This window comes from Melanerpes formicivorus, unplaced genomic scaffold, assembly GCF_026170545.1.
Source record: "Melanerpes formicivorus ecotype bairdi unplaced genomic scaffold, bMelFor1.0.p_v2 SCAF_5, whole genome shotgun sequence".
Classification (NCBI taxonomy): domain Eukaryota; kingdom Metazoa; phylum Chordata; class Aves; order Piciformes; family Picidae; genus Melanerpes; species Melanerpes formicivorus.
Window position 1 is genome coordinate 26,759,766 of NW_027142357.1, and position 17,402 is coordinate 26,777,167.

The 17,402-nt window shown below is 42.2% G+C and overlaps 1 protein-coding gene across 18 annotated transcripts in view; it reads left to right on the forward strand.

Moving 5' to 3' along the window:
- The first annotated feature begins 7,456 nt into the window (after positions 1–7,456).
- BIN1 (bridging integrator 1) overlaps positions 7,457–17,402 on the forward strand; it is a 98,992-nt gene continuing 89,046 nt past the window's right edge. For 5 of the 18 annotated variants that reach the window (XM_068138926.1, XM_068138933.1, XM_068138940.1 and 2 more), the window contains exon 1: positions 7,459–7,623. In XM_068138926.1, coding sequence (XP_067995027.1) covers positions 7,540–7,623 — 84 coding nt within the window. In that variant the 5' untranslated portion in view covers positions 7,459–7,539. Of the gene's footprint in view, positions 7,624–17,402 lie in introns of all 18 variants that reach the window. The other 13 variants (XM_068138930.1, XM_068138924.1, XM_068138927.1 and 10 more) reach the window with 7 other exon arrangements.

The window sequence follows — 17,402 nt, forward strand, 5'->3', positions numbered from 1 at the left end:
TGTGTTTATTCCTTCTAGCATGCTATCCATGATAGATCTTCTACCCTGATAGCTATGTACACAAGGCTGTGAGTCACTAGACCATCAAGGATGCACACTTTAAGACTCTGTAAGTGTTTTCTGCTAAATTTGGCTGTGACACTGCAAGAGCAGAGCATTGGATGACATGTAAAAATGTTGCATAATCTATGAAGAGAAACATAGCAGTTCTAATTAGGTGACCCTCAACTCTTAGTCTTTATAGTATTCCTTTGTCCATCATGGAGTAAATATTTGTCTATGAATAAAAGAAATCTGTTAATTTACTAAAGTTGGAAACAGCTAAGTATCTGCAGCAATTGCATGCAGTATTTAGAATTATGTCAGAATTCAGCATTGGATTCAGCTGTTCACATTAAAGACTGTTTTGATGGAATCATAGAATGATTTCACAGTATCACAGTATAACTTAGGTTGGAAAGGACCTCGAGGATCATCGAGTCCAACCTATCAACACAGACCCCATGACTAGACCATGGCACCAAGTGCCACGTCCAATCTCCTCTTGGAGATTGGATTTGGTTTAGATTTGGGTTAGAAGGGACCTCTAGATTTGGGTTAGAAGGGACCTCTAGGGTCATCTAGCCCAACCACCCTGCAGTGAGCAGGAACATCCTCCATTATATCAGGATCCTCTTTTCAATCATCTCTTCTTTTCTTTCAGAATGGCTTATGCTTCATTCCTACATTCCTGCTTTTCTAAGCTTGTACTATCACATTAGTATTAAGGTGGAATATTTGAGTGATGCAGCTGGCATGTAGATAATGTAAAGGATCACAGTGCATGAAGGATTATATGCAATAAGCCTCTACTTTAACTCACTTGTGCCTTTTCTTTCCTTTCCACTAGAATTTAAGCCTTTGGTGCACATAAAATAATGGTATCAAAAATAAAGCACATGCATAGTTTGAAAAATTCCTTAAAGTCCCCATAACATCCAGAAGTATTGTTTTCTTATATCATATTTTTTACTAGAAACCAAGGCATTTGTATTGACTTACCATTAAAAAAAGCAGTGACTGAGAATGGATGTTGTGAAGATGTACTGTTAGCTTTTAAATTACTTACTATGGATTTTTAATGCTTCTGAAATCTTTATTGTTTTTGTCTGTACCCTTAGGAAAGTGTTTAAGAGTTTATAAAGCCAGCTGGTGGAAATAGCTGAAGCTGTTAAAGGTAAAGATCTTATTTTTGCATTTGTCTATATTGTTTTTTTTCTGCAGTCCTGATCCAGGATTGACTATTATAAATGTCAGCAGTTAGTAACTAGAATAGATTGCATAGTAATGATGTATTGACTGTGTGAAGAAAAACTGCACTTGCCCAAACCAGAAAGTTAACTGTCCTCATTTTCTGAAAAATCAAATCCCAAACACCAGAAGCAAAGAGTTAGATAATTTGAAAATTGAACAGATGTGAAATGATGGTGACCTTACAGTAAACAAAGGTGAGAGAGCTCTTGTAAATAGTTTGTAGTGAATGAGTCACTCAGTTTTGTTACCAGGGAAACAAAATGAGGCTATCAGTAAAGAGAAGTCAGAAGTAAGACATTGCAACTGGAGCAACTGTTACCATGATATAAGTCTACCTGGTATGGTTTTCACCAAAGTGACAACCAAAGTGAAGGTATGTTTTACAGAAACTATTTTCTGGTTTGCACTGATGTGTTGTGCCTTTGATATAGTATCCTGGTGATATCCTTTGTGTGATTCCACCCCATGGGCCATGTGTTCTCCTCTAGCTAAAGACTGGGACAGACTGGACCATCTATTAGAGTATAGAATTAATTTCAATTAAAAAAAATTAATAAGTAGTAGAAGGCTTCCAGAATTCTCAGACTAATTTCCAAAGCAAGCCCATGATTCACTTACCTGCTCCCTTGTTGGCTGATGATAATGAAAAACTAAAACCTTCTTTTCCTGCACGATGGTACGGATGGTATTAGGTATTTTGTTGTGTTTGGGACATGGGAAGATTCACTTAGGTATCATCTTCTCTTTCTCGTAACAACATGGTGATGAGATTCAACAGAGCTTGTGAGTTTAAGGGATGTGGGTGAGAACATCTTTTGGGCACTCTGTGAGTCAAAGTTATTTCATCTTGCTTTCACACATATCCAGCAAATTTATTGCTATTATTTCTTATGGCAGAAACTTCCTAATCCTTCCCAGTAAATTTCTTTTTGAGAACAAGAGGAGAGTTTGCATGAGAATACAGCTAGTCAGAAAGGAATGCTGAGGTGAACTAGATAACTTTAGAATTGATGCCTGAAAGTACCCTTGAGAATGCCATCAGATTAAAAGAAAAGATAGTAGTCCCCTTTGCGAGCTCATCCTGAATGTTGATCTGCCTGAATGAATGATCTGCACTGGAAATTAAAACAGTGAGCAGGCTATTTTTGGCAAGCAAGGCTGGAGCCAGAACTCAATTACATTTTGCTCTGTAATGTATTTTGCGTAATTTGTTGTTTTTAATATATTGGATTTGCTGTCTTACATTAATCTTTCAACTGACATCACTAAAGCAAGGGAGTGGTGCCTGCAGTGAGTGTTGTAGTATTATTCAGAGTGGGAACAAGACCACGGATCTAAAGAACCAGAGGGTTTGGGGGCTGTTTGAAAAATGAACTCAACTTTGAATACAAACAAGAAATCGTGACTGAAACAGGCCTGTCTTGCATTAGATTAGTACTTGGGGAGAAGAGCTTTAGAATTCTTTGAATAATTTATTGCAAATATGAATAGAAATACTTAAAAATAATGATACATTTACATTTATCATAAGCATTTAATGAACTGAGCTCTACTAAATATTTGGAAAGAAATCAATGATTATAAACTTAAAATCAGAAGTCCTTGCTGAAAAGAAACATGAATCATTTTTTACTGGATCTTAATATTCTCTGCAACTGGAACAGAGAATACATACTTGTAGTTCCATGAATGGTAGACACCACTACTATTGTAATTTGAAAATTATTTTACTTAAATAAATAGGATTATACATGAAAGATTTTATCACCAGTAGTAGGGAAGCAGATACATTTTGATCATCACAGCTTACAGCACTAAACACACAAGCTACAATTAAAAGGTTCCAGTCTGGAAAAAATAAAGATATATTAATGGACACACTGCTGAAATCACTCTTTAAAACAAACAAACATCACCCAAAACACCCACAGCCTTCCTCCACAGACTCACTGTCTTGGGGCGTGAGGGGTGTGGTAATATAATTCCTCTTCTCTCTCCTTCTCATCTCTCTCACTCTCTATTCTCTCTCTCTCTCCTTCTGATCCATCCACTTTATTTGTGTAATAAATAGCCTCGCTGTTGATATTTTGGCTTCGTTTGTGCCTCTAATTTCATGACACAGGAATATTCAAAAGAACTGAGTCTTTTTCCCTCTCTGGACCGAGACACTTGGCAAAACGAGAATAAGAATCATAACAACAAAAAAGAGATGTAATAGCTATTTGTTCAATGAAGGGAATAAATTGCACCTAAGCTACAAACTAACAGGCTCCAGTGCAGCAAGTACTTAAGCATATGCTTAATTGTAAACAGGTGAGCAGTTCGTTTCTCTTTAATGAGACAAATGAGAAATGAAATGCACTTCTGGGGCTGAGACCTAACATAGGCATTATTGACTAGAGTATTAATCAATTAAGAAAGCAATAAAGAAGCAATGGTAGTTAGGTACATGTTAAATAAGTGCATTTGTGCTGTCCTGTTTCACAGGTTTGATTCTTCCCTATGAACTGTGTAAATAAATTACACTGTCACCAGGGAGATGGACTGCTTCTTAACTTTAGCTATTTAAGCTACTCATCTAATCTCCCTTTGTAGCTGTTTTATCTTTTAGCATTCTTTGAAGATACTGTTTTTACTCTTTTGACTATAAAAGATGCCTAGATGACTCAGCTTAAATAAATCTAGTTAAGTTTAGCTGGTTACACTTAGATGAAATGAAGTGCCCTAGGGTCTAGGGTCTAGTGTTAGAATAAGTGAAACAGTGATGCACATATTGAGTTTAATGGATCTCACTGCAGAAGATGGATGTATGCATCAAGTTGTATTTCTTTTAACTGCAATTGTGCAGAATCTGTCACTAACAGCTTCTAAAAGGTTAGACAGCTCTGCCTCCCAGTGACACAAAGCACAAATGAGTATAAGCATTAAGGTCATTAGCCTGCGTGTTTATTACTATGTGCCATCCTACTGACATGCAGAATTATTTACCTTTATAAGACTGCAAAAAAAACCCCATAAACTTGAGATCAGAACAATGGTGGATAGCTGTAAGACAGAAACCTCTCCTGCCCACAAAGTAAGAGCCTTTAGCATAGAACACCTGGCTAAAATGCCCTCTATGTTCATTTTGATGTGTAGCCACTCATAGTATGTCATGTTTCCTGGGTCACGCTAAGGGAATACCTTTTCGTGACATACCTGGAGCCCACCAAATGATTTATATCTTTGGTGCTGATCCAACCATGCACAGAAATAACTGGGAAATGACTCATGCTGAGAGGTGCTGGCTTGCTGGTAATCCCAGCTTTTAAAATGTACGCAGTTTGTCATCATTTTTCATTGTGGAAAATGTGTGTGCTTGGCTACTTTGGTTTCACAATTGTCTGATGTTTGCCATGGATTCTTTTCAGCTCATGTGCCACAGTCATTTGCTTTTGACTTGGAAGGAAGACAAAAATCCTTTCAAAACCAGTTTCACTGAAGAAAAGACCTAAGCAGGAGAAACAAATCTATGAGGTAGGACAGAGAGGAATGTGTTCTGAACCCTGAAACATCTGCTCTTTTAAACATGATGTTACAAACGTTTAACCACATGTGCATCTTTCACACTTGAGATAGGGAGTATGAGAGAAAGAAAATGGGATTTTAATTATGTTTGCAGACAATACTGGGCAGTGAGGTGCTGCAAAATTATAGATTATACTGGAGAAGAAAAGTAACATGAAAATACCTACTAAGGCTGAAATTAGGGGCAAAATGAGATGCATTTAAGACAAATGCACAGTTGTATATCTAAACCCACACAGAAATATGAATACTTAAATGTAAAGCCAGAAAGGAATTGAATAAAGTAATTTTGCAGTACAGTGTGGCATCACAGATGTGCACACACTGGAGTCTGAATATGTCTTGCCTCAGTGCACTTTTCTCACATACAACAGAAGCACATGCCTAAGTATTTTTTCAAACAGGAATAGTATGTCTGCTAACCTAATTGAAGTGTAGCATGGGTTTAAGATGTTTTTTGAATGGGGGCTTTTGTAATTTAAGGGGAAAAAAAAAGCTATTGTTATATCAGGCAAGAAATGCAGAGGCACTGTCTCATGAAACCTCACAAAGAGGCATTGACAGGTTCTCAGCCTACAGTTTCTAAGGGCTCTGGCAAGGCAATTGTTTTTATTCCAAGTTCTGAATGAATAGAAATAGTACTAAAGCAGAAATGGGAAACAATGCATACAAGATGAAAAATATGGCCTAGCTCTCTCAAGTAATAATTTTCAACATTTTTCTGTTGCTTTATATTGTGATAGTGAGTGCTACACAGCTCCCTGCGTGCATGAAATTGGAGATAACAGTCTTCAGATGGCAAAATAAAGACTATGAAGTCCTCTTGGAACACAGGTAAGGTTTGGTACCATCTTACAATTAAAATAGGTGTAAGAGATGCCTGTCTCCATCTTAAACAAAGGAAAATACAAGTTCCTTAAATACCTGTCTGCAGAGGACTGGTTTGGTCGATGCTGTACTACTGAATACTTTGTGCGCACAGAGCAGAGGCAAGCTCCCACAAAGAAATAGGAAGTGTGTGCAGAAGCAGGCTATGAAGGAAGCTTCCTCACCACCTGACTGAGTCCCGGCCCTTGGAACTGACAGAAGCTTTGGAGCCAAGTATTAGGATATGAATAATGACGCTGAGGTGACTTCCCATATTCCAGGAAGCAGAACTGTGTCCTGTCTTGTAAAGGAATGGAGTTTCACAAAAGGTATTCTTGCACAGTAGGTCTAGAAAGCACACCCAAAGCCCTTTTGGGGTGAAAGCAGTGGCATAACCACAGTGTGCACAGGCTGAAAGTCCAGGCCTACGGAGGAGGGACGAGGGCAGGCAAAGGGGCAGGGTGCATATTTGGGCCATGAGCAACAATACCAAAAAGCAGAGCCACAGCTGAAGAGCAATACCATACAGACTAAGGCAGCAGGAATTCAGGGCAAGTGAGACACATAAAGCATTCTGTGCAGCCATGATTTTTTTAAATTATTTTTTTTTCCTCTCTCCTGGTAAATGTCCCATCACTACAGTGTTCTGCAATGGAGACACACAAGCCACCTCTGCTGTCACCATTACTCCCTAACCGGAACAGCCAGCATGTGCAGCCAAGCCGAATCCAAATTCTTGTGCAAATCCTAACTCGTGGAAAAAGCTGCTATGAATTTAAAGTTCTTTACAAATGTTACATACTCAGACATCCTAATATGTTCCTGTCAGATAAGCTGATCACTTGATTATACAGTTTTCAAAGTGACAGGGCTGATATGAAGTCATATATCGGGGTCATATCAGGGTCTCGTAATAGGTTGGTACATTAAAGGATGGGATCGCCTGACATTGCAGCTCGCTTTGCAAAATTCTCACTTTGCACTTGTAAAGATACAAGAATAATTTAAAAAATACATTTTTTTTGTATACATTTAGGAATACAGATAATCTGTGACAGCAATTAGTGGCACAAATTTCTCACAAGAAGAAAGAACACTGTTTTGCTGCAGGATGAGAGATAACAGCAAACTCAAACCGTCAGCTAAGATTAATCATAGAACACTTTAGGTTCAAAGGGACCTCTAAAGGTCCAACAATATAGTCCAAGCCCCTGCAGTGAGCAGGGACATCTTCAGTTAGATGAGGTTGCACAGTCCAACCTGGCCTTTAGTCTGTCCAGGGATGGTTCTTGTTACTGTTCAGCACCATGTAATAGTGACTACTAAGACTAATATAAGCATTAGCCACTATCTCTAAACCATATTCTTCACTTTGCTGTTTTTTAGTATCAGTGGCTCACTGTTCTGGTGTGGGAGGCCTCTTGGTATCTCTCCCCATATCCCACTTCCCTCCCAGAGATGCTTCCCAGCTTTTCCCACCCTGCCTGTCTCCTGGCACAGCCTGGCACAGAGGAAACAGGCAGGGTGGGGGAAACCTGGCAAACATCTGTCCTCAGTTCTCTCAATATCAGCAGCAGCACCATCGCATCCTTCACAGTCAACACATCCGTCCATACCGCTGCTGTCCCCTCCTGGGCGAAGCGCGGCCTCTTTAAGGCTGCTCGGGGCGCACTGTCCCTTTAAAAGGCGGTGGAAAGGAGGGAGGGAGGGAGGTGGGTGGTGGTGGCTGGGGCCATCGCTTGCCCGCCGGGTTTTCCCCCCCTTTCCTGCCGGCCAGCCGTTCGCAGCCGCCCGTTAAAAAGAGAAGGCAAGATGGCCGAGCTGGGCAGCAAGGGGGTCACCGCTGGGAAGATCGCCAGCAACGTGCAGAAGAAACTGACCCGGGCACAAGAGAAGGTAGGGGAGAAGGTAGCGGTGGGGAAATGCGCTGGCATCGCCGCCTCCCCCGGGCTGTGAGGGGGGAGATGCGGGTACCGGGGATGACACCCCTCCCCAAAGCAGAGATGCGTCTCGCAGTGGGCACATCGGTACCCCCCCCCCAAACCTGCACCGGGCTGGCAACTGCCTTGTTTAAGTTCGGATTTACGGCCCTTTTGCACCCTGAGAATACAAAATATCGCCGTGGAGCGCTGTGGGGGCTTCCATTCGCCTGCACGCTCAGGAGAAGGAGAAACATGGCATCGCGGACAGAGAGCCGCAAGGGTGTTTTATATGCGTAGATGCTTATTGTTTCAGCTGGAGGAGACCTCGCTCTGTGCCGTTTAAGGTTGTGCTTCATGCGGCAGTTTAAAGACCAGCGCTGTGTTCCGCAACAGCGGTATACGTAGCCTCAGAGATGAGAAGGAGAAGGAGGTGGGCGCTCGCATCGTTATCTTTTAACAGCATAACATGATAGTCGTGACTTGCTTTACTGACCTTGCGTTCCAGCTTTTGGAATGGCGGTAAAGAGCAAAAGCCATAAGGGCTTTAAAGATTGTGCCGATGTCTGCTGTGGGAGGGATGTTTTTTGGTGTTTGTGGTTTTTTGGGTTTGGGTTTTTGTTGGTTTTTTTTTTTTTTTTTTTCTTTTTAAATCCTGGGAGCCCTTTCGCTGCTCCCCACCCACCCTGGTGCCAGCAAAAGGTGCCAAGAATATGCAATAGATACTTTTCATGTTCATCTCTCTGGCATGCTGCATCTGATGCCAGATGCCGGCTCCGTGTGGGGATTATCGGACGTTTTACGCAGGGACATTTTCTCTTAGGCACACTCGTCTTGGCTTTCAGTGATTTGCTGTGAGATGACATTGACTGAATAAGGACTGGTGCATCTTGCAGGGAGGGGGTGTGAACAGACCTGCTCACTGCTCCTCTTGTTTCCTGGGATTTATCTTTAGCAACTACATTTAATCTAGGAGGTTTGGGGTTGGGTGCATTACTGGCCTGAGCCCTCTGCCAGTTTCCAACACTGTTATAAAATGCTGCTGGGTCGAAATGGTAACCCAAACCTGCTGGGCCTAATGTTGCCCATGCTGCTTCCAGCAGTTTAAGCTCCTTTACTGTGACCAGAAGCATGATTTGATCTTACCTGCCTGCTTGGACAAAACACCACAAGAATAGCAGATCCAGTATAGAACTATCTGCTGCAACGAGGTCTTGACTTTGCTCCATACACAAGAGTGTGGCAACAACTGCAGTAAGGTTTTTCACCTACTGCAGTTCCAGGAGGGGACAGGGCAGGGAATCTGTCTTCTGGTCCCCCCTAACTCATCATAGATGCTAAATTTATTCTGTATTAGCCACCAGATGGCAACCATATTTTTAGTTATTTAAGGTAGGTGGTAAAGGCTGAGCTCTTTGGCCTGTTGATGAAGTTATTATATTTATTGGTGCAGCTTGGAGCCAAGTGTGGACTGCCAGGCACTTCCTTGGTCTCTTATCTGAATGCATGCAGGTTCGTTTCTAGGCAGAGTTTTACATAAATTCCTTTCAACTGGAGATCCAGGTCACTTCCATGGTGGTGACTGAGGATATGGGAACATTGACAGCAATAACAATCAAGAGTGTAGCTGTATATGCAGGTGATTTACATGATCTGAAATCAGTTGTTTGTCTCTTTACACAGAAAAAAGCACAGCTTATTTCCCGCTAAGGAGAGAAGGAAAACAAAATGCAAAGCACTTGCTTTATAAGTTAACACAAGTTCTAGGCCCTTCACCTATTGTTATCCCAATGCAAACAAAACAAATGTGTTCTCTGGGCTCTTAAGAAAGAAAAAAAGGGCAGTTCTTGCTTCATCTGATGCACCCCTTCATACTGCTACAGCTTCACCTGTAAGGATTCCACTTTCATGGAGTGTTAGATGTTTTCCCATTGTCTCTGAGGGACAGATTTTCAGTGAGGCAAACATGAATGTTAACTTTCAGCTGGTGAGGAAAGAGAGAGCTGAATACAAACTGGGAAGACACCAGTAATGATGGCAAGATACTGGTGTTAGTCTTGCGGTGTTTCGTTTTAAACCCTGATGCTGTGTTAGCAGGAAGGGTAAACCACGTGTCTAAAGATAAGGACCCGCTGTTTGAAAAAAAAGGCAAGCAGAATCTACAAGATCTACCTCTGCTCACAACAGACCAAGCACTTTAAAATGTATTAGATTTTTGTGAAGGGATGCTGAGTGGGGCTGAACTTTCTTTTCTTGAGGCTTAAACAAGCTGCCAATGTGTCTTCTACGTATCTTCTTTTGATTTGAATGTAGGATAAAAATTCATCCCTTCACAGTGGAATTTCCCTCCCAGCTTGACCCCTGAGGCTTTAACTTCAGCAGTTTCCTTCATGGTGAATTTAAGCCTTGTGTTATACAAAGAATGATGTCTTTTTGTTCAGCTCACTGAAACATTGTGCACATCCTTTTTTTCCCTTCTGAGATGGCTATTTTGTAAAGCATGTAAGATATTCCTTCAGAAGTACTGTTTATTTTGAGCCTTTCAGCAAAATTACAGGCTATTTCTGGAAGACATTTTCTCAATTCCAAAGGAAATACAGGACAGAATGGTTGACTGTGCTATTGGCAAATGGACTGTGCACCCTTTGAACCTCTCTGTCTATTCAAAGGTAGCCTGAAGTAAAATACTCAGTAATAATTTGCCCATTATTCATTGAAATGTACCAAATAAGTCAATGCCTCTGTCTGGAGGAACCCACCTAGCAAATAGGACCCCTGCAACTGTTGTTAAAGTGTATATCATCCTTTGCATCTAACAATTAGGAGAGTCAGGCTGGAAGTTGTGCTTTGTTCATCCTGCACTTAGCTGAAAGATTTTCAGACCAAGAGGTTGGGATTTGAGTCTTTCATAATTCTTAACATGGAGTAAGTTGGTTATGTCTCCAGTCTTGTGGAGTCTTGGAGAGAGCCTGGGGTTTGCAAGGTCTTCTAAATTTTGCCAGTAAGAATTTGAAGTCTTTTCTTTGTAATCCACTGTCTTGGTTAAAGTTTTTCTGCTAAATGAGCAACTTCTATAGTTTTAACAATTTAAAAAAATCTCCCCAGTTTCCACAGCTCTCATTTTTCTTGAAGAGTGCCCTGTTTCTGGCTGTATCACGTGCACAAACATTTCTGCTTTGAAGAAATTAAAACAGTGTCTCGATGACTTAATATGATCGTGATGCAAAGGTAACTCCTTTGCGAGGTTCCAGGAGATCATTGAGCTCAGGATTATTGTTGCCTGTCTGCCAGTGAGTGTCTTTGTCATAAGATCAAACTCTTTGCTTTCCTCCAGCAGATTAGGCAGAGATTCAGGGTAGAAAGATCATATGGGCTGTGTGGGCACCGACAGACTATTTAAATTGCGTACGGATTAATAGGCACAGTTGACATTGGAAAGAGATTTTCCTTGGGAGCTTTTCATGTGGAGAAGAGTAGAAAAGGATGAACTTACTTTCACCTTTTGAGATTTAGACTGAGCATGGAAAGTTCCTATCCTATAGGAGTGGTGGTCTCTTGCTCTGTTTGCATTACAGGGCTGGGCAAAACGAGGAGTCTGTGTTCTGTGACATGAAGAGGTTATTGTATTGTTGTAATGTTTCACTCTGATTTATCAACAAACCAAGGCATCCCCTTTTCTCCTTCTCTATCCCTAACCAAAGGGGAAGGCTTTATTGCAGGACCTGTCAAAGTTTAGGTTGGACATCTGAACTCACTTGTGTTAGAAGGTATAGTTTAGGTCATAGACTCTGTGACTGACTTGCCATATCACCATGACATGTCACTTCATGCTATTCTTGGTTTACTTTATCTGATTGATGTTTATCTGTATTGGTGTTTGCAAAGCTTGCTTGATTAAACCTGTGAAAGCAGAGTTCTGCTCTCCTCTGGCTGCACAGTCCAAGGAGGCTGGCTATAGTCCTGGTCTCATAGGACTACTATGAGCATAGCTGTTGGTATCCAAGCTTGCTGATGCTTATTCCCTGTTCACTACAGTACAAAAAAATATTTATAGGCCAGTAACCTGAAGGCTTTGCTGTGTCATTTTCAACCCAGCAAAGAGAAATGCCCAAGGACATGGGCCCTGAAAAGGGAGGCAGAGGACTGTTTTTAGCAGGCCACCGTGGCCCAATGTCCCAGTGCTATATCCAACTGATTTGTCTCTTGTAACATTTGCAGCAGCACACACTGTGTCCAGAAAGGATCTTTTCCTTTCTGAGAACCTTAGAATTTGTTTCTTTCTCCTTGTAATCCTCTGCTGGACAGGACTATGTTGTGATTTGGGTGGAACAGAGTTTGCAGAAGGCATGGCTTGCATTTTGAGTTTGCCCTGATAAGACTCTCTTCCTCCTCATGAAACATGCTCCAATAGGTGGAGCAAGGCAGGTGCGAACACCTAGAATGAAATCTCAGCCCTGTTGAAGCAGGCAGTAGTCTATACCAATGAGCAGCACCCAAGAACCTTAACTCAAATTTAAACACAGCTGTCATCTGGATTCAGCTGTCAGAGGCTGCCTGTCCTGTAGAACCTCTGCATATGGGGAGGGAAGCTTTACATAAAAATTGGTAGGTGCAGAAAGCTCTCTTACTGAGAAGTATCATATCTGCCTACTTTAGAGGAATTAAGTTCTACATTGGTTTTCCTTTGAGATCCTTCTGTCTTAAGATTCTGTTTTATGCTTGGCTCTGCATAGGGTGAACGATTTGGCGGCAGTGCCAAATGAAATACAAATGAAATACAAATTTATTGTGCCAGTGAGATACAAATTGCCTGGAGAGCTGTAGGTGTTCTTCTCTTGCTGATACGGTATGAAACTCCTTTTTTACCTGGAGGACTCCCCACATGACAAGGAAAGGGCTTTTTCCTTCATGTCTGTTAGCTTGCTTTCACAAGATGCAGGGCTTAGGTGATGGGTAGAGTCTCAAAGGTACCTTTTTGCCTAAAAGTTGCTGGAAAATAGGCAGTGGATAGATAAGAGAGGTCTGAGTTAATGTCTATAACATACAGATGATTCCAGTATAACCTCAGACTGTATTACTGGGTATCAGATAATCTGCATGGGGCAGGGAAGAGATGAAATAAGAAACCAGGCTCCATAAGTTTTTTTTAGCCTGTGGAATGGTTTGATTGCTGGGCACTTACAGTGCCCTTTTGGAGGTGCCCCTCTGTCTGGGTGTTGGTAACAGATTTCTTTTAAGAAGCTAAATCTCAGGGATTGATGAATTTTGTGATTTGAAAAGGTCTATCCCTGTTCCTTGTCACTTTCTGTCTTTCCTGTCAGCTCTAGTCTTAGAGCTAGTCCTTTTCAGTGCAGATCTTGTGAGATCAGTTTTGTAAAGTAGGGTCTGAAAGAACTCTTTCCAGTGAAGACTTGTGGCAAGGCTTTAGATACAACAGACTCAATGTTACAGAACTCATCTGTCAGGGGGTTGCCATCAAATGTGTCTTTCCTGCCCTTCCATTGTGCATGCTGATTGTTAAGCAAGGTTTTAGGTTTCCAGGTACAAACCATTTTTGCAACATCATGAATGCTCTTGGCATGTGACCTGCAGATGACATGGCTAGCCAAGCCTGTGGGGAAGGCTGTGTGCAGAATGGGGTCTTCAAGAATAATGCAAGTTTTCCTGTGTTCCTGATTCTTTGGACAGAGAGACAAGACCCTGTTGCTTGGAACCAAATGTGCTATAAAGCTCTGGTTCTAGAAACTTTTGGAGGGACAAGAGGGTAGCTTAGCTTGACATGTATTAGAGGCTATTTTTTTCCCCCCTGCTGTTGTGATGGTGACCAAACACCTGAGCTGCCCACTGTGTAAGTTCAGCAGCTTCACAAGGATCATCTTACAGTCCTGGCTATCTCCCTGTACCTGCAGGGATCAGGCTGTCTTCTCACAAGTTCTGTACTGGCAATGTGACATTACAATGAAGGTAGGCTCAGTTTGCCCAAGTATAGCAGACCTGTAGCCCTGTCACTTTCAACTGGCCACAGCTCAGCCCTACACTGGATGGCAAATTTGGGATGTGCAGAGGAGCTGCCTCTTTTGTGGGATAAGACTATATTGATGTTGACCAGAAGACTGTGGATTCTTCACCTCAGAGCAATGAGATGGGAACAAATATTAAAATACAAATAAATCCTACTTGGATTGCTGCTGGCAGGTGGAATAGTCCATCAAGGTCCATTTTGATGTCATCCTTTTCTTGAGGAGCTATATATGTGCTATTCTCCAACAACTGCAATACTGACTGTGTGAGTGCCAGCAAACCTTTAATATCCTGGCATTCACACTGCTGAGCTAAAAAGGGACATCCCTCACAGGAAAGGACTGGAAGAGAGAAGAAAATAATTTACATTGCATTGATAGTTAAAAGTCAGTTTTAAGTATGATATTGGTTGACTGTTTAATACTGTCAGAACAGGAGTGAGGAACCTCTGCAGATATGCCTCAACTGTTGGCAGCAGTGCAAGGGCTGAATAAATTTTGGCAGGTGTTTTTACAGCAGGTGCAGGCAAGTGGCTAATGGACCTCAAACAGTTCAGGTTCCCATGGAACATCTCCTGGCTTCGCTAGCCTTGGTAGCTGCTTGTTTTTCACAAAGCTGGCAAGTACTGCAGGGTAGCTCTTGTCCCACATTCCTGGAGAAAAGTTGGAAATATATTTATTAGCAGGATAAGAAATTAATGAATCTTTTGGTATTATGCCAGCATGCTTGTATGGTTTTGTTTCTTAGCTTCTACTCAAAGTACCTCTTCAGTTTTGTAGTTTTGTGTTCTGGCCAAGGGATCAGGCCCAGCCAGCATGGATTTAGGAAGGCCAGGTCCTGCCTCACCAACCTGATCTCCTATGATCAGGTGACCGCCTGGTGGATGCGGGGAAGGCTGTGGATGTAGTCTACCTGGACTTCAACAAGGCTTGAGGTTGTAGACAGGCGGATGATGGTCTCTTCTCCCAGGCAGCCAGTACCAGAACAAGGGGACACAGTCTCAGGCTGCGCCAGGGGAGGTTCAGGTTGGATATTAGGAAGAAGTTCTATACAGAAAGAGTGATTGCCCATTGGAATGGGCTGCCCAGGGAGGTGGTGGAGTAGCCGTCATTGGAGGTGTTCAGGAGGAGACTGGATAGGGTGCTTGGTGCCATGGGTTAGCTGTTTGGGTGGGTTGGATTGGTTGATGGGTTAGACGCGATGATCTTGGAGGTCTCTTCCAACCTGGTTTGGTTTATTCTAAATAAAGGTTTATTCTAAATAAAGGCCTTTGACACCGTCCCCCACAGCAAACTCCTGGCCAAACTGTCAGCCTTTGGCTTGGACAGCAGCACTCTGCACTCAGCCCCATCCTGTTCAATATCTTTATTGATGATCTGGACAAGGGGATTGAGTCCATCATCAGTAAATTTGCAGATGACACCAAGCTGGGAGCAGGTGTTGATCTGTTAGAGGGTAGGAGAGCTCTGCAGAGGGGCCTTGACAGGCTGGACAGATGGGCAGAGTCCAACGGCATGATATCTAAGTGCCGGGTTCTACGCATTGGCCACAACAACCCCATGCAGTGCTACAGGCTGGGGTCAGATATTAGGACGAAGTTCTTCCTAACATCTGCTGGATGTTAGGACTAAGTTCTTCACAGAAAGAGTGATTTGTCATTGGAATGTGCTGCCCAGGGTGGTGGTGGAGTCACCATCACTGGAAGTGTTTAAGAAGAGACTGGATGAGGCACTTGGTGCCATGGTTTAGTTGATTAGATGGTGTTGGATGATGGGTTGGACTTGATAATCTCAAAGATCTTTTCCAACCTGGTTTATGCTATGCTAGGCAAGTCTATTCTGAAGGAGCAGCCCTGGCAAATCCGAACAGAAACTGTCCAACCTGAATGGCTGTATAATTTTTTTCCCCTTCCTTTTCCTAAGTTTCTCCTTGATTACGTTGGGAGCTTGCATTCAGGAAGAGTTTGGATGTTGGATATATTTTGAAGAAGACTTGGAAGCCATAGCATTGCACAGACTGAGGCAGAGGTTTCACAGAATCACTGTGAAGTAATTTTATGAAATGAGGAGTCAATACTCTGTGTGTGTGTAGAATGGAGTAGAGTTAAACAGGTTGGAAAAGACCTTTGAGATCATTGAGTTCAACCTATCACCCAACACTATCTAATCAACTAAACCATGGCACCAAGCACCCCATCCAGTCTCTTCCCAAACACCTCCAGTGATGATGACTCCACCACCTCCCTGGGCAGCCCATTCCAATGCCAGTCACTCTTTCTGTGAAGAACTTCTTCCTAACATCCAGCCTAAACCTCCCCCGGCGCAGCCTGAGACTGTGTCCTCTTGTTCTGGTGCTAGGTGCCTGGGAGAAGAGACCAGGCCCCACCTGGCTACAACCTCCCTTCAGGTAGTTGTAGACAGCAATAAGGTCTCCCCTGAGCCTCCTCTTCTCCAGGCTAAGCAACCCCAGCTCCCTCAGCCTCTCTTCATAGGGCTTGTGCTCCAAACCCCTCCCCAGCTTTGTTGCCCTTCTCTGGACACATTCCAGCAACTCAACATCTTTCCTAAACTGAGAGGCCCAGAACTGGACACAGTACTCAAGGTGTGGCCTAACCAGTGCTGAGTACAGGGGTAGAATGACTTCCCTGCTCCTGCTGGCCACACTGTTCCTGATACAGAGGAGAGGTGGGTAATGCAGATTTTTCTGCTTGTTGGAATGTGCTCAATAAGCATTGCTCAAACCTGTGGCTGGCAGGTTAAAGATTTTTAAAGCTGGCATTTGCAGAGAAGTGAAGGTAGAAGTGTCATAAAAGCAAGACAGTGTTGCCTTTCTTTTTGTCCCTTTATTTAAAGAAGTCTAGATGACAGTTTGTTCCTCATATAGGCTGCCAGGGAGGATGGAGAGTGCAGACTTTACCAGTAAAGAGGAAAGCACTCTTAATGACAACTAATCCCTCAGCAGAAAGCACAGGCTGTGTTTAATCTTTTGATGATGCATAGATACCAAGATCTGATGTACTGGCCTTCCTGCAAGAACTGGACATGAGATTTGGGAAGAGAGTGACATGTTCTGAAATGATTTAATTTTTGGTCGTTCTTCACTGATCACATTTGGTTGGTTTATTTTAAGTTTAGAACTTTTAGCTAAACCTGCTTTAAAAGCCACACTAGTTTATCACTTTGGTTTTTTTTTTTCCAAAGTTACATTTTCAGGCAGGAGATTACAAATAGCTGTAGCTGAAGTACAAACATTTTGCACTAAGCAATTGTTAACACTCTGCTTTGAAACAGAACTTTGTTGGAACTGCAATGTTGTTTGCCTGCAGGGAACGTCAATGATACAGTACCTGCAGTGTTTGAAAACACAGCTAGAAGTGTTTATGCTTTATTTTTCTCCCCACCCCTCACCCCCTTATTTTTTTTTAACCTCCCCTTTTTTTCTACTTGAATTGATTGTACGTTTTATCAGGCCAGGAACAATAGTGTGTGATATAACTCCTTCAGAGCAGAATTGGAAGGTATTTACAGAGTGAATGAGCAGTTTTGTCCCACTGGATTTATTTATAATGGTGTGAGCAACAGACATGAACGTGTACTGAGTAAGTTACAGAGACTGACATTTGAAGAAAATGTGGGACTTTTTCCCTAACAGAATAGAATAGAATAAACCAGGTTGGAAGAGACCTTCAAGATCATCGCATCCAACCTATCATCCAACACCACCTAATCAACTAAA